At 44.7% G+C, this 27291-nt stretch overlaps 1 protein-coding gene and 1 long non-coding RNA gene across 14 annotated transcripts in view; one reads left to right on the top strand and one right to left on the bottom strand.

Annotated features, from left to right (window-relative positions):
* VPS35L (VPS35 endosomal protein sorting factor like) overlaps nt 1-16292 on the top strand; it is a 115953-nt gene extending 99661 nt beyond the window's left edge. For 7 of the 8 annotated variants that reach the window (XM_058709819.1, XM_058709818.1, XM_058709817.1 and 4 more), the window contains 4 exons: nt 2890-3055; nt 8829-8947; nt 15300-15446; nt 15957-16292. In XM_058709819.1, the coding sequence (XP_058565802.1) occupies nt 2890-3055; nt 8829-8947; nt 15300-15446; nt 15957-16055 (531 nt within the window). In that variant the 3' untranslated portion in view covers nt 16056-16292. Of the gene's footprint in view, nt 1-2889; nt 3056-5612; nt 5673-8828; nt 8948-15299; nt 15447-15956 lie in introns of those variants that run through there. The other variant, XR_009256369.1, reaches the window with a different exon arrangement.
* Nucleotides 1-23913, bottom strand: part of LOC131500599 (uncharacterized) — a 37496-nt gene extending 13583 nt beyond the window's left edge. For all 6 annotated transcript variants that reach the window (XR_009256371.1, XR_009256372.1, XR_009256374.1 and 3 more), the window contains exon 1: nt 21691-23913. This is a non-coding gene — a long non-coding RNA (uncharacterized LOC131500599). The remainder of the gene's footprint in view (nt 1-21690) is intronic.
* Between the last annotated feature and the right edge of the window lie 3378 nt (nt 23914-27291).

The raw sequence follows: 27291 nt of genomic DNA, 5'->3' as shown, positions 1-27291 counted from the left end.
CTGGTAGTTCTCTTAATTTTTCAAGGAACCTCCATGCTGTTTTCCATAGTGGCTGTACCATTTTGTGTTCCTACCAACCGTGTACAAGGCTTTTAAAAGACTTCATTTTAGGGGCGCCTGGGTGGCGCAGTCGGTTAAGCGTCCGACTTCAGCCAGGTCACGATCTCGCGGTCCGTGAGTTCGAGCCCCGCGTCAGGCTCTGGGCTGATGGCTCGGAGCCTGGAGCCTGTTTCCGATTCTGTGTCTCCCTCTCTCTCTGCCCCTCCCCCGTTCATGCTCAGTCTCTCTCTGTCCCAAAAATAAAAATAAAAAACGTTGAAAAAAAAATTAAAAAAAAAAAAAAAAAGACTTCATTTTATTTGTTTAGAAAAAAAATTTAAAGTCATTTTAAATGCAGAAATAAACATTTCCCCAGGCCAGCCTCTCTTCGGCAAACGGTGTCACTTTCAGAGTATTTTGAAGTAATCTGCTGTGGTGTTAGCAGCAGTCAGCCTCTTGGCGGACAGACTTCTCTATAACATTTGGCAGGACATACAGACTTGATTGAACAGGTTCAGTGTTACCACTTCAGAGGCCTAATTTTGATTCAGTTAAAAATTGTAGGCAATGGAGGAGCTCCTGGGTGGCTCAGTCGGTTAAGTACCCGACTTCAGCTCAGGTCATGATCTCGTGGTTTTTGAGTTAGGGCCCCCTTCGGGCTCTGTGCTGACAGCTCAGGGCCTGGAGCCTGCTTTGGATTCTGTGTCTCCCTCTCTCTGTGCCCCTCCCCTGGTCACGCTCTTTCTTGCTCAAAAAAAGCAAAGGTTAAAAAAACAATAGTCACAAAATAGCTGGCTTACATGTAAGGCTTCCCCTAGTTAGCCAGCTCCATAAAGTCAGAGAGGGGCAAGAAAAATACAGTATTAACAGTTAGGAATCTCTGCTCTGGAGCCAGACTGTCAGAGCTCAAGCCCTGGTTCCTCCACCTACCAGCAGTGCCACTTAACCATTCTGTGGCTCATCTGCCATCTGTGAAATTGGGGGTGTGGGGGGGTGGTCATGATCATATCTAACTGGAACACAGAAAAGCTACGATAGCCACCATAAAACTTAGCTACTGTTATTCGTCTTTGTAGCCACCTCAGCGCCTGGCACATAGAAGGTGCCCAAACTGTAATCCAACCACCATGACTTACTGGGTGCTTGCCTGCGGCCAGCACTGTCCTAGAACCAGGGACAGGGCGGGACACCGTTCACACTGTGTTCCCAGGGCCGTCCTGGCTGTGTATCGGCAAATATGGCAGATGAAGTGTCTGTCGTGCTGGGTTACAGGCGACGATGAAAGATAAGCGTAAACGAGATATTGTGGGGCAGTTCACTGCGGGAGTGAGGAAGTCACTTGAGAACTGCACTGCAGAATTACAGACAGGACGGTCTGTGATGGAGACTGGGGGCCGGCGGTGAGCAAGGCTCTGGCTGGCTGATCGGAGAAGGCCTCACTGAGAAGCTGGCGTGTACAATGGGATCTGGAGGCTGTCGAGGAGCCAGTGTGGCCAAGTCTTGCAGATGAAGATTCCAGTCGGGGGGTGCGGTAGGGCCGGGAAGCCAGCCATCCTTGGCACGCGAGCTGCCGGCGGCAGCATCCTCTGCACTTCCGTGGAGATCTGTGTGGGAGACCGGCCCCTGGGGACCGCCTCACCTGGGCTCCCTTCTGGTCTCCAAGTCGCTCAGCCAGCGGCAGGACCAACAGCAGACTGGAAGGCGGGAGGAGAGCGAGTTTGGGGCATCCGTCCCCTGACGTGGCCGTGGGTTGGCAGCGGCCGTGTTCTACCGAGGCTGCAGCTCCTGCTAGGTGCCGTCTCCAGCTGCGGGTCTTGCACTTCCGGTCACACCCCTCCCCCCCCTCCCCCCCCCCCCCCCACCTTGTGCTTTCAGTCCAGGGTCGGTAAGGGCTTCCTGCTGTCATGAGGCCCCGGGTGCCTCGCCTGTCCTTCCTCTCCAGCTCCCTTCACGCTGCCCCTGTCTCGATAAATAATCCTTCTTGAACTGGTCCTCACGGAACCATTTTGAGCATGCCCACTGTGTCCTGGCAGGATTCTGAGTGGTCCAGCTGGGCCCAGGAGACATAAAGGTGCTGGCTGGAGTGGATGAGGGGCAAGGTGTGGCCACCGGGTGAGCAAGACGATGGCGGCAGAGCTGGGCACTGACTCTTGGCGGTAGGCCTCCATGGAGCATGTTCAGAAGGGGAGCCACAGAAATGCAGGCAGCTTGTTGGAAGTGAACTAAGCTGCTGGCTTTGTGGCATCCGGCACTCTCTTCCGATTCATTTCAACATCTGAGGAACACCATTCTGCGCTCTGCCTCTTGGGTTTTTTCTTCTCCCAAGAGAGTGTCCTCACTTTAGCTGTTAATGTCACTGAACGCCCTGAAGAGCAAGGCTATATTTAACGCTGGTGCCCTTGCTGGTGACAGTGATCACTGGGGGCTTACGCAAAGCAGGTGGCTTCCGATGTTGGATCTGGTACAACACCCACAATCTTGCTTTTGGAGTCGGAGGAGCAGGACTTTTTACTGCTCTACACATAGAACCAGTGTGTAATTTTGGAAACAGGCCATTAAGCTGACAGGTAACTTAGCTCCCTCATTCCTTGGACCCAAGGAGGCTCTCCAAGCTCATCTCCCCAGACTGGAGCATGCTCGTTGGCGGGATGAACATTATCCTGTCCGTTTTCTCAGTGGTGTTTGAGCAGGCTTGTGAGTGGGCTCGCCTGCAAAGTAGCTGGCACTTCCATTCCCCGAGAGCTGCTAAAGGGAGGGACCCGGGCTTCTATCCTGGTGGATTTTTTGTTTTTTGGTTTCTCCTCCTGCTTCCTATCTAGCATTATTTATCCTTTTTTGGCTTTCCGCTAGGATCACCCAGAACATGGGGTCCTGTTCCTTGTCCGAGAGCTTCTCAACGTGATCCAGGACTACACCTGGGAGGACAACAGTGACGACAAAATCCGCATCTACACCTGTGTCCTGCACCTCCTATCCGCCATGAGCCAGGAGACCTATCTCTACCACATAGACAAAGGTAGCGGGGTCCCCTCCCACTGGACTACACCGAGCTGGAATTTCATGAAAGTCCAGTAAAATGTTTTTGTTTTTAAATCCCTTAGGGTTTTATGCACCAGAAACTTCTAGTCCAGGGTCTCACTACATGTGCCCAAGTAAGAACCTGAGCAGATCCCTGAGCCCCATCCTGCCCCTTCTCAATTGGGAACCCCAAGAAGAGGTCGGAGAATTTTGTCTATAACAAATATCCAAAATCATTTTGACGACCTGACAAGTTTACGGGAGCACTCCAAGCACTCACTCCGTGCTCTCTCTGGTGTGCTACAGAATAACCTAGAAAGGTGGTTTGATGTCCATAGGCATGAGCTTCTCCCAGGCCTGCCCCTAACCACAGACTCAGGTGGGACCCTGGGTGTTTTTACCTAGTTCTTCAGGTGATGCTGAGGCTCAGGGAACCCCTATTTCAGATGCTCAGGAGGAAGGAGGTGGCCTTGCCTCCCCCACGTGCTACCAGCCATTCTGCATCTGCTGCCAGGAATTTGAAAGCAGACTTCTCACATCCTGCATGTAACGCAGGACAGTCCCAATTCCAGACATCTGCCCACTGAGCCCAAGCACCCACCTGCTTGTCAGACCCTCCGTTCTAATTATCGGTTTTCCCAAGATGGCCCTATTGTTGTGAAAAGTGCGTTGGCTAGTAATTGCATACTTTAGGGTTTAAGCAACGGTCTCTCCACTTGGAAATTTCTGGAAACACATTTGCAGTGCTAAGGGAGGGCCTTCTGCTACAACTCTCAGGCTTCCTCTAGCTGGCATTTGGGGGCTAATAGTTAAGATGTAACTTAGGGAGGCAGGTTGATGTGGATGATGACAGCACCCAAGACTTGAGCTCCTACTGCGTGCCAAGGCCCACCCCAGACTCCACGGATCGATCTTCTGTACTCCTTACGGCCCTGAAGCGTGTAAGACAGGCATTTACATCCCCATTTTATGTGTGAGCAAGGGGAGACTCCGAGAGACGCCATGGTTTACTCCAGGGCCTGTGGCCGGTTATTGGTGGAAGTGCAAGTCACGCCCTGAACTGTGGAGCATGCGTCATGCTGCCTCCTTTTATAGAATAACAGTGTTTTAATTAAATCATAACATATGTCAGACATACAGCCAGCTGGAAAGCTCAATGAATCATCACAAAGTGAACACACCCAGGTAACCCCCATCCAGATCATGCCCCCACCCAGTCATCGCCCCCACTTTCCCCTCCAGGGCACACCACTCTGCTTCCAGCATCACAGATTAGTTTGTACGTTTTCGACTTTTGATGTCAGTGAAATTGTTTAGCAAGCATTCTTTGGTGTTGGGCCTCTTCCACTCGATACTCTGTGTGTGTGAGATTCACCTGTGCCGTGCGTAGCTGGAGTGCATCCTTTTGCATTGCCGTGTAGTATTCCACCTGGTGACCATACCAGAATTTATTCATTCCCTCCGGTCTGAACATTTGCATGTTTCCAACGGTCCTGGTTCTGGCTGTTGAGGGTAGTGCTGCTGTGAACACATTTATATGTGCTCTTGGTGTACATTTCCACTGGCAATATGCCTACGGGTGGAATTGATGGCTCATTGGATTTGCTTATGTTCAGCTTTGGTAGATACTGTCTCACAGTTTTCCAAAGTGGTTGTACCAATTGACACTCCCACTAGGCATGAATAAGTGTTCCCTTTGTTCCCTCCGTGTGGTCAGTCTTTTTCATTTTGGCTGTTTTAGTGAGTGTAATTTGCATTTCTCAGCAATGAGATTGCGCACCTTTTCCTATATTTGTTGCCTTTTTTTATTTTTGAGAGAGAGAAAGAGAGAGAGAGAGAGAGAGCGAGCGCGAGCATGAGTGGGGGAGGGGCAGAGAGAGGGAGACACAGAATCCAAAGCAGGCTCCAGGCTCTGAGCTGTCAGCACAGAGCCTGATGCAGGCCTCAAACCCACAAACTGCAAGATCATGACCTGAGCTGAAGTCGGACACTTCACTGACTGAGCCACCCCGGCTCTCCTATTGGTTGGCATTTTTATTTCCTTTTTTGCCAAGTGCACATATAACAGTAGAGACACTTCTGAGGACCAGGCACTGACCTGGAATTGGGTCTGCAAACCTTGGGCCCTGTTAGAGGGGTAAGCCCTTTCCTGTCTCCTGTCCTCTCCTCATCCTCCTATTTGAGCAGATTCGTTTAACCCTCTGTCTAAACTATACAGCTGGCAGACTGGGAGCCAGAGTGCAAGCAAAGGGAGTGTGGCTATGTGCAATAGACAGGAGTCTAGATTTCTGGCTTTTAGAGAAGAAAATGGAAGGCTGGGTGGGTTGTTTTCCTTCTTTCTTGGCCCAGCTGTGTTTACTCTGGATGTGCAATTGTGACCTGACAATTGTCTTAGGAGGAGAGAGGCCCAGGGGGCCAAGGGAGGCGCTTCGTTTCCCCACCCCTTTTTTACTCTAGGCAGCCTTTTACAGTGTTGAAACAGGTTAGAACTTCTCGAGAACTAGGGTCAAATTTTTTTGCATTTACAAAGAATTCCTTTGCTACTTTCTTTCTAGATTAATCCGACGACATTCTGAGATTTCCTGGAGCAAGAACTCCAGTGCTCTCCTACAAATGTGAGAGAGTAGACGTGTTTGATGTGTGAGGGAAAGTTTCCTGTGTATGGAGTGTTCCTTTTTTATTTACTTTTTATTATATTCTTTTATTTGAGAGAGCGCATGCAAGTCGGGTAGAAGGGCAGAGGGAGAATCTCAAGCAGGCTCTACGCTCAGCGCGGTGCCTGACACGGGGCTCAATCCCACGACCCTGGAATCATGACCTGAGCTGAAATCAAGAGTCAGACACTCAACCAGCTGAGCCACCCAGGTGCCCCTGCATGTTTATTTAATATGCAGATAGTGTGTATCCAGCTAGTTGGAAGACCACAATCCAAGATGCCCCTGTGAAGCCATTATAGCCCCTTTGCTCCTCCATGTCACCTGCCAGGCCCTTGAAGCGTTCAGGGTCGTGATCGCAGGGCAAGACAGATGCAGGGATTGTGGGCTATTCTTAGTGGCCACCTGCCAGGGATATCATGTCTCCCTCAGGGGACTCTCGGGGCCACTATACACACTGGTCTGACCAACTTCCTTTTAATTCTCAACTTGGCCCTTTGCTCCTTCCATCATTATCAAGTATGGAAAACTCATCCTGCCCCCTAGCCCCTTTTTCCACTTGTCCAGTGAATTCAAGCTGTGGAGCTTAGCCTGTCCTTGTTAATTCCAGAGTTCCGTCCCAAGCCTAGATTTCAGGATCCCATAACCCCTTGTACTGCCCCCTTCTGACATTCAGTACGTGCTTTTCAGTTTGCTGGTCTGCATCTGCTAATGGTCTGTGAGCTCTCTGAGGCAGGAACCAAATCAGCCTTGGCCCCCACTGGGTCCCCAGCTCCTAGCGTGGAATCTGGTGCAGAGCAGACCCTTACCCAAGAGGTGCAGTGTGTGTGTGCACACGCGAGCAGCCTGCTCTGAACACACGCCTGGCCCGCCTGGGGAGTGTTGGCCATGGGCAGTCTCATACCTTCTCTCTTTTCCAGTGCTGAGCTAATCAGAAAGAGTAGGTTCCAACCCGGAGTAAGACTGAGAATTTATGCCAAGAACTATTCTGGTCCTCAGCAGTGGATGTGAGAAATTCCTTCACCAGCTGCAGTTTTGCTGCCCTGCAAAATCAGGTGGTGGTGACTGGCTGAATCACATTCTTTTACAAGAATCACAGTCTGTTACATTCTTTTAAGAATAGCTGTCATCCTCTGAATGGTGGATAGTAGTTGAGACATAGACCCATTAACAGGCAGAATTGGATGAGAGATTGCCTTTGGACAGAGAAGCTGGGGCGCAAGCAGACTGCTGGGGAGCAGTTGTTCATTATTCTTAGACAACAGGTCTGCAATCTGCTCACAAATGGTTTGGCTAGAAAAACCCATTATGTGTGAGTGTGTGTGTGTGTGTGTGTGTGTGTGTGTGTGTGTGTGAGAGAGCAAGTGAGAGAGCTTGCACACAAGGAGCAAAATGGTGTCAGCTGGTGTTTTGAGGTGAGACAGGCAGGTATTCAATGTACTGCTTTGAAACAGCAACTAGAAATGTACATAAGACATGTCTGAAATTATTTTATCAATTAATTATTACATGGTTATTATCTGTCCCGTTCTCTTTGTTTATGTATTTTTGAGAGAGCTAGAGCACGAGCAGAGGAGGCGCAGGGAGAGAGGGAGACACAGAATCCAACACAGGTTCCAGGCTCCGAGCTGTCAGCACAGAGCCCACTGCAGGGCTCGAACCCATGGACCTGGAGATCATGACCTGAGCCAAAGTCGGACACCCAACCGACTGAGCCACCCAGGAGCCTCTGTCCCATTCTCTAAAAGATTCAGACAAATTGAAAGGAAATAATTAAAAATTAGTTCTTAAGCAACTATAAATTAGGAAATATACATGGACATATGTATATCTGTGTGCTATATTTATATAAAGGCTCTACTATGGATACTGTTTTGTCACTTTTTAAAAATTAATAGTACCTTGGGGCATCTGATTGGCTCATTCCATTGAGTGTCCAGCTCTTGACTTCGGCTCAGGTTGTGATCTCATGGTTCACAGGTTCAAGCTCCACGTCCAGCTCTGCACTGACAGTACAGAGCTTCCTTGGGATTCTCTCTCCCTCTCTCTGCCCCTCCTCCACTCATGCACTCTCTTTTCAAAATAAATAAACTTAAAAAAAAAAATTAAAATTAAAATTGATAGTATCTTGTAACTGTTACTAATAGTATAACATAGTATATGGTAATTAACAACTATAGATCACATCGTTTATTATCCTCCTAGTATTTAATATTGTAACAGAGCATTTAGTTAAAACTCTGTTGATCGACATTTACATTACTTCTCATTTCACCCTTTTAAACAAGTTTTTAATGAACATACAGTGAACATATAACGAATGCTGCTGTTCACAGCAAAACAACAAACATCACATATGTGCATCTTTGGGTACCTGCTGGATTATTTTCTTTAAAAAAATTTTTTTTTCAATATTTATTCTTGAGAGAGAGAGACAGATCATGAGCATGAGCAGGGGAGGGGCAGAAAGAGAGGGAGACACAGAATCCGAAGCAGGCTCCAGGCTCTGAGCTGTCAGCACAGAGCCCAACGTGGGGCTCGAACTCATGAACTATGATATTCTCGCCTGAGCCGAAGTTGGATGCTTAACCGACTGAGCCACTCAGGCACCCCTTGATTATTTTCTTAAAATAAATAAATCCTTTGGAGTGGTCTCTGTAATCAGAGATCTTGACTTTTTTGTACTAAGACTACATTAAAAAAATTGTTAAAATACACATAGTAATAAAGGTTACCATTTTAACTATCATTAAGTGTACAATTCAGTTTTATCAAGTATATTCAATGTTGTGAAGCCATTACCACTGTCCATTTCCAGAATTTTTTCATCATCCCAGCACTCTGTACCCAATACAGTGACTTCCTGTTCCCTCCCTGTCTCCCCAGCCTGTGCTGACCTCCATTCTACTTCCTTCTATGGATTTACCTATTCTAGTAGCTCGTAAAAGAGGAATCATGCAGTATTTGCCCTTTTGTGTCTGGCACATTTCACTTATAAAGATTTTAGGATTCATCCATGTTTTAACGTGTCAGAATTTCATTCCTTTTTATGATTAAATGATATTCCTTTGAATGGGCATACCACATTTTGCTCACTGCTCTGGTCTGTTCCATCAGTTGACTCCAACGACAGCCTCTATGGGGGAGACACCAAATTTCTGGCTGAAAACAACAAGCTGTGTGAGACGGTGATGGCTCAGATCCTGGAGCATCTGAAAACCTTGGCCAAGGATGAGGTAGGTGCCCTCTGCCTGTCCTCCTGCTGCTGCTTGCTCTGAGTGCACAAGTTTCTAGGGCAAACGTTGGTTCATTCTGGAAAGGAAACTCATTCACGTGAATAGTGTGTTTATGTGCAGACATGATGAGTGCTCCATCCAGGGGTTTTGCTCCTACTTTACTTGGTCACTCTCTGAAATGTTCTGCTTATTTCAGTTGTTTGCCTCTCCCACCAGAATTTAAGCTCCATGGGGACAGGGACCTTGTGCCATGAGTTTTGGAGACCTCCTTGTGCCTGAGGTTAAGTCTCTAGGGTCTGTCACTCACCACAGCATCCCCACACCCTGAGGCTGGCATACAGCAAATCCTTGACCACTACATACTGAATAAACAGCCTGTGCTTTGCCTGCGTTTTTTTCATGCCAAGGTACAAGTGCTGTGTTTGTTCTTACTGTACAGAAAAGGAAATGGAGGCTCAGAGAGGTTTCTCCACAGCCCTGGGTTTCCTCTGGTGAATGAACACCAGGGTCCCCACCTACAGACCTCCCAGCTTACAGTAGTAGTTTTTTTTTTTTTTTTTCAACGTTTTTTATTTATTTTTGGGACAGAGAGAGACAGAGCATGAACGGGGGAGGGGCAGAGAGAGAGGGAGACACAGAATCGGAAACAGGCTCCAGGCTCCGAGCCATCAGCCCAGAGCCCGACGCGGGGCTCGAACTCACGGACCGCGAGATCGTGACCTGGCTGAAGTCGGACGCTTAACCGACTGCGCCACCCAGGCGCCCCTACAGTAGTAGTTTTTTAACGACTGCATTGCCCTCCTCAACCAAGGCCTTTCTGCTTATCTTGTAAGACAAGCATGTGGTTATTGTCCTCCTATGATGGTAGGTTCTGTTTCTCCAGCCTTTGTTCTACTTAAATGTGGTGTTGACGACTCTGCATGCATTGTCTCACCTAAACCTCAAGACAGTCGGACAGCTGTGCCTTTAAACTTCGCAGGCAAGGACAAAATCCTGGAGTGGCAGCCACACGATATGTGGTCAAGGCAGTCTTCTGGAACCCATGTTCTTACCCACAGAATACACCAATGTATCAGATGCTAGATCTTTTACATTTTTAGAGCAGTTTTTCCATGTTCTCCATAAAGTTAGATGCTTAACTGATTTTAATGTTAATTTTCACTTAGTCCAATCTACAGAACTACCTGGTTCCCTTCCCGTTAGACCAATCATGACTTCCTTTTTTGCAGCTTCAACCCAAACATGTGGGTGACAGAGGGATCCCAGCAGCCCGTCTCAGGTTTGGCCGAGGCAGTTAGTTGTTCAGCCCGATGCTCATCTCTGTTACTGCGTTAGGGGGTGGAGGCCGGCAGTACTTTAGGAGTCAGAGCTGATGCCTGACCTTTCTCTGCATTCCTTCTGTGGGTCAGCCGGCACTTGAATTTGTTTCTGCCTCCACCTGCTCCCCGGGGTCTTGCTCTTTATTACTCCAAGCTGTCAGCTTGAAGCTCTGAGCATTTTGGGCTTTTTTATTCCCAACTGTCAAGAGACAACCTGATGGCTCGTTCCGGATTTCATCATGGCAGGCCCTGTTCTTGCCTGTGTCCTGCTCAATTCCCTTTCCCAAACCTAAGGCAGATTTTGGACTGCCTGCTTCCCAGTAGCTTTCCAAGCCTTCCCCTTCCTTCCCTTCCTCAGATTCTCTGGTTCCTAGTTTTTGCTGCTGCATCCCCACCCCATCAAATCCTTTGAATACAGAGTAAGATCAAACTGGATTTCACGTTAAATTATTACTCATTTCCAGGGCTATATAAAACACCACCATTGCCCTTATCCCCCTGCCCCACCAGAAGACCACCAGAATATTACACAGCTGTGGGTGTACTCATGTGTGACATACATCTGTGTTCTGGGTTCCCATCATCCCCAGGGTATTCAAGCAGGTGCTAGAGAGAGAGGTATTTTTTCTGGACTCCATTCTCCAGCAGCCCCTGCCAAGTTCAGGGCCAGCCTTAGGGTTAGCAGTCCAAGAGGCAGAAGGAAAATACAGAACTGCTGCCCTGGGTCCAGAGTTGGTCACAGTGCCCTCTCTATGGAGGGAGTGTACTTTGGGGGTGTCCCGCCAACCTGGGGACCCTTCTGGACACAGGGCTACAGAACTCTGGAGAAGTTAACACATGGAGGGCGCCTGGCTGTCTGGGCAAGGGGCAGAATCAGAACCCCAGTTTCTTCAGAGAAACTGGTTTATCAAACCAGTGAGTATTAGAAGAGGCCTTTTTCAAACACTGTTAGGGTTAAAGACCCAGCTTTCCTTTGCACAAATAGGCGGTTTTCAGGTGAGAGCTCTTTCTACCCCACGGAGTGGAGTCCTTCACCTTCAGCTTCCACTTACTTCACTAGTCAGGTCCCCCTCTGCTCCTCTGTCATGAAAAATTGTCCTTAGTACCTTTTCCTGATTTTTAAAACCCAGGGCCCTCAGAGCAATGGTATGTGTTTAACAGCTTACACTCAAGAAAAATTTGCTACATGGCTTAAAAATAAATACATTTCTTCAACTTGATGCAACAGGCTGGGTTTAATCACAGGTGGCCACCAACAGCATAAACGACCATAGCCTAGAAAAATCCCAAGCTCACAATAAAAATAAACCTGAGAACTATATATATAAATATGTCGTTATGTCCAGTCATCGTCCTCCCACCTCCTTGCCCCATCATGCAGTTGCAGGTACCTGGTTTCAACTAGGATCCACAAGCAAATTATCCTCCTCCTGACATCTCATTAGAAGGCTGGTAGTAGCCTAACACTACATCATTCACCTCATGTAGGCATTTTATCACCTTACATCCTAAAAAGAGCGAGTACGGTACAGTATTTTCAAGACCACATTAACATAACTTTTATTATAGAATTCTATTTTGTTAATTTCTTACTGTGCCTAATTTATAAACTGCCATAGGTATGTATGTACAGGAAAAAGCAGTATATATAAAGCTCGGTACTGTCTGTGGTTCCAGACATTTACTAGGGTGTCTTAGAATGTATACTTGCAGCTGAGGGAGTGGGAAGGGACAGTGCTGTAATTTAAATTTTTTTTTTCAATGTTTTTTATTTATTTTTGGGACAGAGAGAGACAGAGCATGAACGGGGAGGGGCAGAGAGAGAGGGAGACACAGAATCGGAAACAGGCTCCAGGCTCCGAGCCATCAGCCCAGAGCCTGACGCGGGGCTCGAACTCACAGACCGTGAGATCGTGACCTGGCTGAAGTCGGACGCTTAACCGACTGCGCCACCCAGGCGCCCCAACAGTGCTGTAATTTAATGTTTATGTCTCTTTTTCTCTTGAAGGAGGGAGCATTGATGGTGATAATGACTCTGAATCAGGGTTCTGAGAAAACAGCAAAGTTGGAATTTTTCAAAAGAACGTTTTAACTCCCCATAAATACCAGGGACATTAAATGAAAATGTCCTTCTATATATGCACATTTATTAGAAAAAAAATTAGAACGTTTTAACTCCCCATAAATACCAGGGACATTAAATGAAAATGTCCTTCTATATATGCACATTTATTAGAAAAATATGGGTGGATCGAGCTAAAATGGAACAGATCATCATTTTAACAGTGCAGTGTAAAATTCAGCACAGACAACCGTGTCATGGCAGGATCCCTGGAGATGGGATCCTCTCGAGTCTGGTCTCTGGGAAAAAGGGGTCAGATTCTTCTACCTAGTGGAGAGTGAAGCTTCATGCTGTTGAAAAACCCCAATGCTGATTGATGCCAGTCCTGAGTATCCCATCTCTCGTTGCTGGTAGTAGACCTACTTCCAAAATTGTCCCCTTAATCCACATGGAGTTGGCCATTTTACTCCTGAGTATGAAGTTGTTTATTTGGGTGTGGTGAAGCTGGGAATCCTGCCAGACCCATGGAGCTTCCTGGAAATAACATTTCTCACAGGCAAAGAATGAAAAGCTCTTTTCTATTTAAAACCGTGGAGAAGAGGAGGGGGGCTCAAGGCCTGATTTGGTCCTCTCATAATGTGTTTGTGGTTTTCTGGGTCTTTGCTTGTTGGCTGGCATGACTTCTCGACCCTCAGATCTGTCTCTAATAATTTCACTTTTAAGGGGCTATGCACTTAAACCACATGTGGATTGAGCTTTTTAGGGTAAAATGTTTACTGGGAAGATCCAGAATGGGAAAATAGCCACTTGTTAGATATGGTCTCTCTTGTTTGACTTTAAAAAAAAACCTCTCCCACTTCAATGAAATGTGGTTCAAGGGCCTCTCTCAGGGGTGACTCTTTTAGTTGTATTTGAAATAGAATTTTCTTTTAGCTTCCTCTTGTAAGCAGAAAGGGTGCACTCTTGTAGTCCCAGCATCAGACCAGGGCTGGAACTCAATGAATGGTCATCTCTGCCCAGGTTCCCGGTTGGGGTAGAACTGTATTGTCTCATTAGATTAAAGACCCCACAGCAGGCAGTCAGGAGTTCCCTGTGCCTGCAGGCTTGGGCCCTGCACAGGATGACCCCACTCTTTGACTGTGATGTTGAGTCAGCTCAGCTTCTAGGACTGTCACCTGGTCCAGGCTGTTGCCAAAGCAGACTCACTGGGGGGTGGGGGGTGTCTCTTCCTTGCCATTCAGCCACCATCACCCAGCTGTGCTGCTCCTTGGTCATTATTTTTTTCCTCCACCAAGATATTTTAAATTCTCACTTGGGAGAGGATGGCAGGAGGGGTTAAGTTGGTTCAGCAGAGTCCAGGCCCCATGAATATTTGTGAAATGATGAACAGATGCATGATTAGTAGGTTGGTTTTGTCCACCTGGAGTAGTTGACAGAGGCAACTCTTAGCCTCTTCAGAGTCTGGATTCCTAATGTGATGCCAGCACTGAGTCTATGGGAATATCGTATCAGCTGGAGTGGGACAACTGGACCTCTGTGCTGTCATCTGTGAGCAAATTCCCCAAAGCTTTCTGAACTTGGAGGCCTCTACACAATGGGAGTGGACTGGGTTCCTATTGCAGCCTTAAGAAAATTGGCACAAACTCAACAGCTTAAAATACTCATTTATTATTTCATAGTTTGAGTTGGCGCTGGCTGGATTTTACAAGGTCAAAATCAAGATGTTGACTGACCAGCTTATTTTAGGGTGTTGGCAGACTTGAGTTCCATGCAGTTGTAGGACTGAAGTCCTGTTTCTTTGCTGGCTCTTGGCTAGAGGTTCTTAGCTTCTAGAAGCTGCTTTTTTGGCTTTTGGCCCCTCTTCTTCCCTCTTGAGACCCATTAATGGTGGTCAAATGCTTCTGATCTCCAGTCTCCCTCCTTCTGCTGACTTCTCTCTCAGAAATTTCTGTTTAGGGCTCAAGTGATTCAATTGGGCCCACCCAGGTAATCCAGGACTCTGTAAAGTCAGTCCATAACTTTACACCTGCTAAGTCCCTTCGCCCCAGCACCTAGCATGACGCTTAAATAACCAGGGGTTGGGATTCCTGAGAGACAGTGCTAGACATGTGCTTCACGCAGCTGGTTAGAAGTATGCCTCCCACAAAGATCTGCTGTGTAGGTAACTCTGATGAGCTCTGTAAAGCACAGAGCAGAATACCTGGTCCCCTGTAAGGGCTCCATTCCCATTAGCCGTCAGGGATCCAAGCAGATGAATGAGGCTCTGAGCCCAGTGATGTTCTGCAGTGTGAGCCAAGGGCATTCAGCAAGGGCCCAGGTCATCAACCGTCCAGGGTCCACATGGATACATGAGTGAACTTGGCTCCTGTCAGCACCCCCCTATTTATTTGGCTTTCCACCTTTCAGAACTTGTATCTTTTCTCCTAGGACTGTTGTTGCATTTTGGAGATTGACTTTCTCTTTTTGTCTTGTACCATGCAAAGCTGGGATTCAGGTCTGGTCTCCTTTAACATTTGGGTTAGACTTTTTCTTATTTAGGTACTTGTAATCAGATTAAGAGAGGCTAGATTTGGAATCAAAGTATAGAATGGTTCTTATAAAAGCTGGGCCTGGCTGTTGCTCTTGGGGAGCTGTTGTCATTTGGCCTTTATTTCTGCCCTTTGGTTACTGAGTAGTGACTGCACTTTGGGTGGCTTGAGGACACAACTGAAAGACTTATTTTAGACTTTTCGTTTTCATCTGTACTTGAGTAATAAATGCCCATGGAGGCACAGGGCAAAGGGCTTTATATGCATCATCTCATTCAGTCCTCACTTACCCTGTGAGCTGGCATTACCTTCCTGTCCTACAGATGAAGGCGGGACTCAGAGATTAAGCAGCCCCTCCAGAAGATCCAAGGTAGAGCTGATGTCCACGCGGGGCCCCCGCCTGTGCCCCACTGCCCGATCCTGATCTCTCTCTTCTATTTCAGGCCCTGAAGCGCCAGAGCTCGTTGGGTCTTTCCTTCTTTAATAGCATCTTGGCCCACGGGGACCTGCGCAACAACAGACTCAACCAACTCTCTGTGAACCTGTGGCACCTGGCACAGAGGCACGGCTGTGCAGACACCAGGACCATGGTGAGGCTCTGGGAGCATGGGGGTCCTGGTGAGCGACACAAACCCACTGGCCAAAGCACAGCTGCCCTCAATACCACATCAGTGCTCATCTTCCTTTTTTTCCCTCTGAATAATAGGGCCCCTGGTGGCTCAGTTAAGCGTTCAGTTTCAGCTCAGGTCATAATCTCATGGTTTGTGACTTTGAGCCTCGCGTCACGCTCTCTGCTCTCAGCGCAGAGCCCCTTCGGATCCTCTGTCCCCCTCTCTCTCTCCACCTCTCCCCTGTTCGTGCCCTCTCAAAATGAAAACAAAAAGACATATATAGAAACAGCAGCTATTCCTGGTCATACCAAAATCTGATTTTATAAGCAAATTGTAAACTAAGAAGTTTTACTTTAACACTTTTTGGTTTCTTCCCCTCCTTTATGCTTCAAAAGACTTTAGCTGTAAGACAGCATCAGCTTACAATACGGTTGATTTGTTGGTGCCTAGCTGAACCAAAAGGATACTGATCTTTCTTTTTCCTCCTAGGTGAAAACTCTGGAATACATCAAGAAACGAAGCAAACACCCAGATATGGGTCATCTGACTGAGCTGGCCCTCAGGCTCCCTCTGCAAACAAGGACCTAACTCTGGGACTGTGAAGCCAAGTTCAGAAAGACCTGCTTTGCTTTTTTTATTTTTACGCACACAAATTGGTTTAAGCTTTGGCCTCTACCCAGATGATTGTGACATTGAAGAAGTGGGAAGTGTCAGAGCAAAATCCAATCTTGTTCAGAGTAAAGCACTGTTCTAGTGTTTCTTTGCAGAAGTGGCCTGGCCTTCAGATTGGCATTTATGGAGAAACAGAAGAATCCAAGTAACATCTCTCAGTGTGTCTGGGTTTTTTTTGTTTTTGTTTTTTTCAAATAGAAGAAACCTTGAAAAGGAGTCTACTTTTAAAGAGCCACTTTCCCTCAAGTCTGGAATTAAATGTTGCCTACCCTGTCATAATTTATGAAAGGTAGATGGCTCAACCTTTATCTATCACAAGCAGCTCAACTGGACTCAGAATATATAGGTATACACCTAGCTGTAGCCAACACCACAGATGCAGGTGTGGTGGCACAGGCACACAGCGGGACCGCACAGGTGAGGAGGAAGCACGTGGTGTGCGCGGGGACCCTCAGTGCATCCACTGGGACTCCCAGGCAGATGGCAGAGTAAGGAAGTTCTGAGCTCAGCTGCTCGCAAAAACACACCAATGGTGCAGCTATACGAAGTGCAACTCCCTCTGAGAACGACCCAAAGACTAGCCGCACAGCTCTTACACAGCCAAAGGTACAAAGAAAAAACTGCACTGAGAAGGACAGGAGGCAGAGATGCCAGGAGGCAAATCCCTGGTGCAGTGACCCGGAAGAGGGAGAGATATCACCCATAAGTGTGGAGGGTCAGTCCCCACCCTGAGTACCCCCTATCTTGGCGTATGCACCGGGAAGATGCGCTCCCATGATGTCTAGCTGTGAAAATATGTGGAGCTTCACTCCAGAAGGTTATAGGAAACTGAGGCTCTACTCTCAAAAGAGTAGAGGCAGTAGATTGAAAAGTGCCTAGGTTATTTACTCAGTTTAGGGCATGTGCTGGAGGGGCAACAATCTGTAAGAGTTTTTTCTGGGAATGGAAGACTCCCATCTTTTAGCCTACTTGGACTGAGGGTGGTGGGTGCCAGATGTGACACTTTTCATCTACTTTGCTGGCACCACCAGCATGGCCTAGACATTACCCTTTGGACCCACCTTCCCGACGGGCACAACCCCCATACCACGGCACAGGGTGGAGCCATGCCCACCACAGTATTCACTGCAGCTGTGGCCAAACCTCACAGCCAGTCTCACCGGAGGCTAGCCCCACTCCCCAGCACACACAGCCCACACAGGGGACACAGCTAGGGCACCTGATTCTGGTGACCAGGGGAGACAGCACTGCTGCCCCCATAGGACGCCTCCTACATAAGGCCGCTACCTTCCAGACCTGCCGCAGCTGACCTCATACAGAGACAAAATGAGAGGAGTATGTTCCAAACAAAAGAACCAGAGATAAGCCATCTACCTAATAAAAGGGTTCAGAGTAACAGTCATAAAGATGTTCACTGGACTTGAATTCATTTTTACATTTATTTATTGAGAGCTAGAATGTGAGCAGGGGAAGGGCAGAGACGGAGACACAGAAATCTGAAGCAGGCTCCAGGCTGTGAGCTGTAAGCACAGAGCCCGATATGGGGCTCAAACCCACAAACCATGAGATCATGACCTGAGCCAAAGTGGGACGCTGAACTGACTGAGCCACCCAGGTGCCCCTACTGGACTTGAGTTCAGGGAGTACTTCAACAAAGAGAAGATAAAAAAAAACAATCAGACCTGAAGAATACAATAACAAATGAAATTAGAATTACAGAATTAGAAATACAGAATTAGAAGATACAGAAAAATGAATCTGGAGCACAGGGTATTAGAAATCAAGCTGAACAGCAAAAAAAAAAATTTTTCAATTTGAGAGAGTATGAGCAGCAGAGGGGCAGAAGGAGAGGGAGATAGAGAATCCTAAGCAGGCTCCACACTGTCAGCACAGAGCCCCATGTGGGGCTCAAACTCACAAACTGTGAGATCCTGAGCCGAAGAGTCAGATGCTTAACCAACTGAGCCACCCAGGTGCCCCCCAAAAAATCTTCTTTAAATGACAGATTAAAGGACCTCTGGGACAACATCAAGCATACAATATTTGCATGACAAGCATCCTAGGACAGGAGAGAAGAGAAAAAGGGACAGAAAACTTATCTGAAGAATAGGTGATAACTTTGACAAACTAGGGAAGGAAAAAGACATTCAGGACCAGGAAGCACAGAGAGGCCTAAACAAGATGAATCCAAAGAGATCCACACTAAGACACATACAGATGGCTCCTGTACAACACAAATCTACTTATATGTATATTTTTATTCTTTATAATACAGTACTATATTTTCTGATTAATTTTTTCTGTAGCTTTATTGTAAGAATACAGTGTGTAATATATGTAACATAGAAAATGTGTTCATCAGCTCCTTGTTGTCAGTAAGGCATCTGGTCAACAGTAGGCTATTAGTAGTTCAGTTTTGGGGGAGTCAAAAGTTATATGCAGATTTTCAACTGCACAGGGAATTGGTGCCCTTAACCCCTGCATTGTTCAAGGGTCAACTGTAATTACAATGTCAAAAATTAAAGAAAACCAGGGCATAGAGTTGATTAGGCATCCAACTCTTGATTTCAGTTCAGGCCATGATCTCAGTTTGTGGATTCGAGCCCCATGTCAGGCTCCATGCTGACAGTGTGGAGACTGCTTGGGATTATTTACTCTCTCTGCCCCTCCCCCACTTGCCCTCCCTATCTCAAAAATGAAGAAATATTAAAAAAACAAAAAAAAAAACCCTTAAAAGCTGCAAGAGAAAAGCAACTAATAACATACAAAGGAAACCCGCACAATGCTATCAACTGAGTTTTCAGCAGAAACTGTGGGCTAGAAAAGAATGGCATGATCTATTTACAGTACTGAAAGTAAAAAACCTACAGCTGAGAATACCTATCAAGACTATCATTCAGAATAAAAGAGACATAAAGAGTTTCCTAAACAAAACTTAGAGCTGATCACCACTAAATCAGCCTTAAAAGATTATGTTAAAGGGACTTGTTTAAAAGGACATAACTAGGGGCACCTGAGTGGCTCTGTGTCGGTTAGGCAACTGACTTCAGCTCAGGTCACGATCTCTCAGTCTGTGAGTTCGAGCCCCAAGTCAGACTCTGTGCTGACGGCTCGGAGCCTGGAGCCTCCTTCAGATTCTGTGTCTCCCTCTCTCTGCCCCTCCCCTGCTTATGCTCTGTTTCCCTCTCAATAACAAACGTTAAAAAAAAAAATTTTAAAAAAATAAAAGGACATAACTAGAAGAAAATAAGTAAAGAAAATATTTCCCTGGTCAAAGTAAACACACAGTAAAGATAGAAAATCAATCACTTATAGGGTTAAAAGACAAAAGTAGTAAAATCTATTATATCTATAATTATTAGTTAAGGGATACACAAAATAAAAAGATGTAAAATATGAAACCAAATATATCAAATGTGGAAGGGGAGGGCAGTAAAAATGTTTTAGAATGTGTTCAAACTTAAGTGACCAAACACTTAAAATAGAGTACTATAATACATTGTTATGTAAGAACCTCATGATACTCACCATAAATCTGTAACAGACACACAAAAAAAACAAAGGAATCCAAGCATAATACTAAAAATTATCAAACACAAGAGAGCAAGAGAACAGAAAAGGAACAACCAGAAAACAATTAAAAAGGCAGTAAGTACATCTGACCTTAAACAACATGGGTTTGAACTGTTCATGGTTTTCAATAAACACAATACTGTAAATATTTTCTGTTCCTTATGATCTTAATATTTTCTTTTCCCGAACTTAAAGAATACAGTATGTAATACATATACAAAATATGTGTTAATCAACTGTTTATGTTCCCTAGCAAGGCTTCTGGTCAACAGTCAGCTATTAAATTTGGGGGCAGTTGTATGTGGATTTTCAACTGCATGGGGGTCAGCAACTGCATGTCAGAACAGGCCCTTGTTCAAGGGCAAATGTAGGTACTTACCAGTAATTAATTTTTTTTTTTTAATGTTTCTTTTTGAGAGTGAGTTGGGGAGGGGCAGAAAGAGAGGGGAAGACAAAATCTGAAGCAGGCTCCAGGCTGTTGGCAGAGCCTGACGTGGGGCTCAAACCCATGAACCATGAGATCATGACCTGAGTCGAAGTCTGCTGGTAGCTCAACCCACTGAGCCACCCAGGCACCCCACTGTAATTAAATTTAAGTGGACTAGGGGTGCCTGGGTGGCTCAGCTGGCTGAGTGTCTGACTCTTGATTTCAGTTCAGTCATGATCCCAGGGTTGTGGGATTGAGCCCTATGTCAGGCTCTGCATTGAGCATGGAGCCTAAGATTCTCACTCTCTCTAGCGCTCTTTCTCTCTCTCCCTAAAAAATAAAAAAATGTCAATGGACTAAATGCTCCAATCAAAAGACATAGGGTAACTGAAATAATGATTTAAAAAAAAAAAAGATCCCTCCGTATGATGCCAAGAGACTCACTTCAGGCCACAACACTCCCTTCAGATCACAACAGGTAGCAATCAAAAGAAAAAATTAGAAAACCACAAATACACAGACGCTAAACAACATGGTACTAAACAACAAATGGGTCAATGAAGACACCAAAGAGGAAATTGAAAAATACCTTGAGACAAATAAAAATGACAATACAATGTTCCAAAATCTTTGAGACACACAAAAAGGAGTTCGAACAGGGAAATTTATAGTGATCGAGGGTCTACCTCAAGAAACAAGAAAATTCTAACACAATCTAACCTTAGACCTAAAGGAACCAGAAAAAGAACAAACAATCCCAAAGTTAACTAGAAGGAATGAAATAATGAAGATCAGAGTGGAAACAAATGAAATAGAGACCAAAAAAAAAAAAACAAAAAAAACAATGAAATTAAGTGCTGTTTCTTGAAAAAATTGATAAACCTTTATAGTCCCATCAAGAGAAAAAGAGGACTCAAACATAAAATCAGACGTGAAAGAGAAGTTACAATTGACACCACAGAAATATATAATAATCCTTTGTATGAGACTACTACAAAAAATTATATGCCAACTGGACAAGCTAGAAGAAATGGACAAATTATTAGGAATGTACAGTCTTCTAAAACTAAATCAAGAATAGACAATCTGAACAAAATAATTACTAGTTATAAAATTGAGTGAGTAATCAAAAAGCTCCTGGGTGGCTCAGCTGGTTAAGTGTACTGACAGCACAGAGCCTGTCTGGGATTCTCTCTCTCCCCCTCTCTGCCCCTCCCTCACTTGTGCTCTCTCTCTCTCTCAAAAAAACAAAAACGAAACCAAACCTCCCAACAAACAAAAGTCCAGGATCTAATGGCCTCACAGGTGAAGCCAAACATATAAAGAGTTAATACCTATCCTTTTCAATTACTGTAAAAAAATTAAAGAGGAACTGCCAAATTCTTTTTATGAGGCCAGCATTACTGATACCAAAACCAGATGAAGACACTACAGGAAAAAAAAAAAAAAGATAATTATAGGCCAAAATTATCCCTAATTAACACCAATGCAAAAATCCTCAATAAAATATTAGCAAACCAAATTGAACAAAACACTAAAAGGATTACTCACCAAGATCAAAAAGGATTTATTCCAGGGATACAAGGATAGTTCAGTATCTGCAAATCAATGTGATGATACACATTAACAAAATGAAGGATTCAAAATCATGGTCTCAATAAATACAGGAAAAAACATATGACAAAACTCAACACCTGTTCATGGTAACAACTCTCAACAAAGTGGGTATATATGCTTCAACATAATAAAAGCCCAAACCCACAGCTAACCTCATACCCAATAATGAAAAGCTGAAGGCTTTTCCTCTAAGATCAGGAACAGGACAAGGACATCTGCTCTCACCGTGTTTACTCAACACAGTACAGAAATCTGAGCCATAATGATCATATAATAAATAAAAGACATCCAAATTGGTAAGCAAGAAGTAGAACCGTCACTATTTGTAGACGACATACTATTCTATATAGAAAATTCTAAAGACCAAAAATACCATTGTAATAAATGAATTCAGTAAAAGCTGAAGGATACAAAATCAATATACAGAAATCTGCTGCCTTTCTATAAACTAATAATGACCTAGCAAGAAGATAAATTAAAAACACTGTTTATAAATGCTTTAAAAATAGAACAGGGCAGAAGAAACTCTCCACAGCTAAATGTAGATTAGAGTCCACACCGAAGAGGACAGGAAAGGTAGAGACCTGGTTGGAAACTAAATGGACCACAAGACCATTCATGCGAGGGAGGGACGCCCCAGATACGGACAGGGACAAGAAACAGACCCTCACACCAGGCACCCCAGGCACAGGAGCCCATACAGGGAAGATGAATCCCCTAACATTTAGCTTTGAAAATCAAAATAGCATAATTTCACTAGTTCTTAGAATCAGTCTGAACTTTAAATATGAGGGCTCAGCTCTGGGAGAGGACAAGAGTCAACTGACTCCTTGCCACTAAATAGCACAACAAACAGCCCTGTGGAGATACAACATAGAAGCAGCAGTCTGAAAAACACCTGGGTGTACGGGAGGGAGACTCGTTTACTAACCTCAGAGCATGTTCTGAAGGCGCAGGGCAGGGATTCTTGGGAGACTCCTTCAAGAACAAAGGAACTGGTGAATGCTATTTCCCTCCTCCACCCCCCAGCCTAGATACAGGGACAGCTGCAGGAACCAGCAGAGTACAACACTCTCCAGCTGGCTTGATAACAACATGCACCCCATCCCCACACTTCTGTGGATCTGTCCCCTCCAACCCAGACGCCTCGGCAGGGATTTTGGGTGACCACAGGTCCCCTCCCAAGTGCATCCCCACATTCTCCTGTGGACCTGCTCCCTCCAGGGCACCCTTTGGCCAGAGCCCATCCAAAGCAGTGAGCGTTACAAGCCTGACAATGTGCATGCAGCCCAGACGGGGAACAGCATTACTCCTGCCCCAGGGAAAGGAGAAGACAATCACACACACCACTCTGACTATGGTCCCAGCAATGGGCTGGGAACAGATATTTGGTTGGACTGCAGGCCCTAACCACCAACAGAAGCTTCTTGGGACAACACAAGGAAACCGCCCAGTAGTTCGGTGCTACTGCATCTCTAGCAAACACCTGGTCTGACTCAACTCAAGCCAGATGCGGCCCCAGACTGGCCCACTGACAACTCAGGGACCAAACCCTGCCCACAACAGGCATCATTGTAGATGACCGGACTGAAGCCACTATAAAAGGGCACTCACAACATACACAGCAGACATCCCCTAAAGCACACAGTCCTGGTAAACAGGGGAACTGCACTGCAGGGACCACAGGACCTCTTCTTCATAAGACCATAACTTTCGAGAGCAGGAGAGGTAGCTGACTCTCCTAATACCCAGAAACAGGCACAGAGAGACAAAATGAGATACAGGAATATACCACAAATGAACAGGACAAAATCGTAACGAGAGCTAAACAAAATGGAACAAAATAGTATATATTCCTGATGAAGAATTTAAAGTAATGGTCATAAAGATACTCACAGGATTGGAGAAAAGAGTGGAGGACCTTAGTGAGACCCTTAACAGATAGAAAACATAAAAAGAACCAATCTGAGATAAAGAACTCAGTAAGTGAAATTCATAATATAGTAGATGGAATAAACAGTGGACTAGAGGAAGAAGAATGGATCAATGACCTGTAGGACAGAATAATAGAAAACAATCAAGCTGAACAGAGAGAGGAAAAAAACAACCAAAAATGAAGACAGACTTAGGGGAACTCAGCAATACCATCAGAATAATAACATCCACATTACAGGAATTCCAGAAGAAAGAGAAAAAGGTGCAGAAAATTTATCTGAAGAAATAAACCTACCAAATCTGGGGACAGAAACAAATATCCAGATCCAGGAGGCACACAGAGCCCCCAACAAAATCAATCTAAGGAGGTCCACACCAAGACACATATTAATTAAAATGCCAAAAGTAGTAATAAAGACAGCATTTTAAAAGCTACAAGACAAAACAGACAAGCAAACAGTTACATACAAGGGAAACCCCTTGAGGTGATTTTTCAGCAGAAATTCTGCAGGCCAGAGGGAGTGGCATGATATTGTTCAAAGTGCTGAAAGGAAAAAACCTGCAGCCCAAAATACTCCTTCCAACAAGGCTAGTATTCAGAATAGAAGGAGAGAGAAAGAGTTTCGCAAACAAAGGAATTCATGATCACTAAACCAGTCATACAAGAAATGTTAAAGGGGACTCTCTGAGTAGAAAGAAAATAAATAGGAATAAGAAAAGCAGCAAGGATAAAAGTAGTAAAATTAAGTGTATCTATAAAAATCAGTCAAGCGATTCACAAAATAGAAGGATGTAAAGTATGACACCATATACTTTAAATGTGGGAAGGGAGAAGAGTAAAGAATGGATTCAAACTTAAGTGATCATCAACTTAATATAGACTGATGTAAACATAAGATGTTATATACAAGGGGGCACCTGGGTGGCTCAGCTGGTTAAGCAGCTGACTCTTGGTTTCAGCTCAGGTGAAGATCTCATGGTTCCAGCCCACCCTGGGCTCTGTGCTGACAGTGCAGAGTTTGCTTGGGATTCTCTCACTCTGCCCCTCCCCAACTTACGCTGTCTCTGTCTCTCTCAAAATAAATAAACTTTAAAAATTAAAAAAAAAAAAGATGTTATATACAAACCTAATGGTAACCACAAATCAAAACCAGTAACAGACCTGCAAAAATAAAGGAATCCAAGTACATCACTAAAGAAAGCCAGCAAAGAGTGAAAACAGAGCAAAAGAAGAAAGGAACAGAGAAGAACTACAAAACAACCATAAAACAAGTAACAAAATGGCAATAAGGACATACCTATCAATAATTACTTTGAATGTAAGCAGCCCAAGTGTCCATCAAAAGATGAAGGGATAAAGATGTGACACACACATACACACACACGCTGGAATATTATTAAGCCACAAAAAGGAAGAAAATTTTGCCATTTGCAACAACATGGATGGATCTAGAGAGTATAATGCCAAGTGAAGTCAAGTCAGAGAAAAATACCATAGGCTTTCACTCAGATGTGGAATTTAAGAAACAAATGAACACAGAAAAAAAAAAGACAAACTAAGAAACAGACTCTTAACTATAGAGAACTGATAGTTATCAGAGAGGAGGGAGGCGGATGGGTAGAAACAGGTGAAGGGGATTAAGAGTACAGGTGAGCACTGAGTAGAGAATTACTGAATCAGTACAGTGTACACCTGAACTAATATAACACTATGTTATCCAGCATAACACTATACTGGAACTTATAAACAAAAAAATAACCCAGAAATACATTTAACCAAGAAGGTGAAAACTCTACTGATTTATAAGACACTGATAAAAGAAACTGAAAATGATGTAAATAAATGGAAAGACATACCACACTCATAGTCTGGAAGAATACTATTAAACTGTCCATACTGCCCCAAGCAATCTACAGGTTCAATGCAATCCTATCAAAATACCAACAGCTTTTCCACAGAACTAGAAGAAATTACCCTAAAATTTGTGTGGACCCACAAAAGACCCCAAATAGCCCTAGCAAACTTGGGACAGAAAAACAAAGCTGGAAGTAGCACAATCCTGGATTTCAAACTATACTACAAAGCAATGGTAATCAAAACAGAACAGTACTGTCACAAAAACTTTAGACACACAGATCAACAGGAACAGAGAGTCCAGAAATAAACCCACACCTCTATGGTCAATTAATCTAGGACAAAGGATCCAAGGATCTAACAATGGGGGAAGACAGTCTCTTTAATATGTATATAATATGTGTTGGGGTTGCCTGGCTGACTCAGTTGAAGGAGCAAGTAACTCTTGATCTCAGGGTCGTGAGTTTGAGCCCCACACTGGATGTAGAGATTACTTAAAAAACTTGAATGGTGTTGAGAAAATTAGACAGCTACATCAGAAGAATCTGTACCATTTTCTTACACCACATACAAAAATAAACTTAAAATGGATTAGACTTAAATGTAAGACCTGAAACCATAGAACTCCTGAAGGAAAACAGCAGCAAACTGTTGGACAATGGTCTTAGCAATATTTTTCTGGAACTATCTCCTCAGGCAAGGGCAACATAAGCAAAAATAAGTAACTAGGACTAAAACAAACTAAAAAGCAAAGGAAATTAATGGAGCGCCTGGGTGGCTCTGTCGGTTAAGTGGCTGACTCTTGATTTTGGCTTAGGTTATGATCTCATGGTCATGAGTTCAAGCCCCACATCAGGCTTTGCGCTCACAGCATGGGGGCTGCTTTGGATCCTCTGTCTCCCTCTTTCTGCCCCTACTCTGCTCATGCTCTCACCCTCCCTCAAAAAATAAATAAATAAATAAGCAAAGGAAATTATCAACAAAACAAAAAGGTAACCTACTGAATGGGAGAAGATATTTGTAAATAACATATTTAATAAGGGGGTAATATCCAAAATATATCAAAAAACTCATACAACTTGTTAACACAAAAAACCCTCAAATAATCCAACTAAAAGTGGGATTTTTAATGCAGAGAACCTGAAAAGAACGGTTTCCCAAAAAAGACATACAGGTGGATTGGGGCACCTGGGTGGCTCAGTGCGTTAAGCATCCGACTTCGGCTCAGGTTATGATCTCATGGTTTGTGGGTTCGAGCCCCACGTTGGGATCTGTGCTGACAGCTCAGAGTCTGGAGCCTGCTTCAGATTCTGTGTCTCCTCCTCTCTCTGCCCCTCCCCGACTTGTGCTCTGTTTCTCTCTGCCTCTCATAAATAAATAAATGTTAAAAAAATTTTTTTAAATAAAAAAAGACATACAGATGGCCAATAGATACATGAAAAGACGTTCAATATCACAAATCACTGGGGAAATGAAAATCAAAATCACAATGAGACGTCTCTTCACATCTTGTCAGACTGACTAAAATCAAAAAGACAAGAAGTAACAAGTGTTGGCAAGGATGTGCAGAAAAGGGAACCTCCATGCACTGTTGGTGGGAATATAAATTGGTGCAGCCACTATGGAAAACAGTGTGGAGGTTTCTCAAAAAGTTAAAAACAGAAATACCACAAGATCCACTTCTGGGAGTTTACCCCCTAAAAACCAAAAACACCCCTATGTTTACCCCACCATTATTTACAACA

This window comes from Neofelis nebulosa, chromosome 18 (assembly GCF_028018385.1).
Source record: "Neofelis nebulosa isolate mNeoNeb1 chromosome 18, mNeoNeb1.pri, whole genome shotgun sequence".
NCBI lineage: Eukaryota > Metazoa > Chordata > Mammalia > Carnivora > Felidae > Neofelis > Neofelis nebulosa.
The sequence above is the reverse complement of the archived record's forward strand: the minus strand, read 5'-3'. Positions and strand labels throughout refer to the sequence as shown.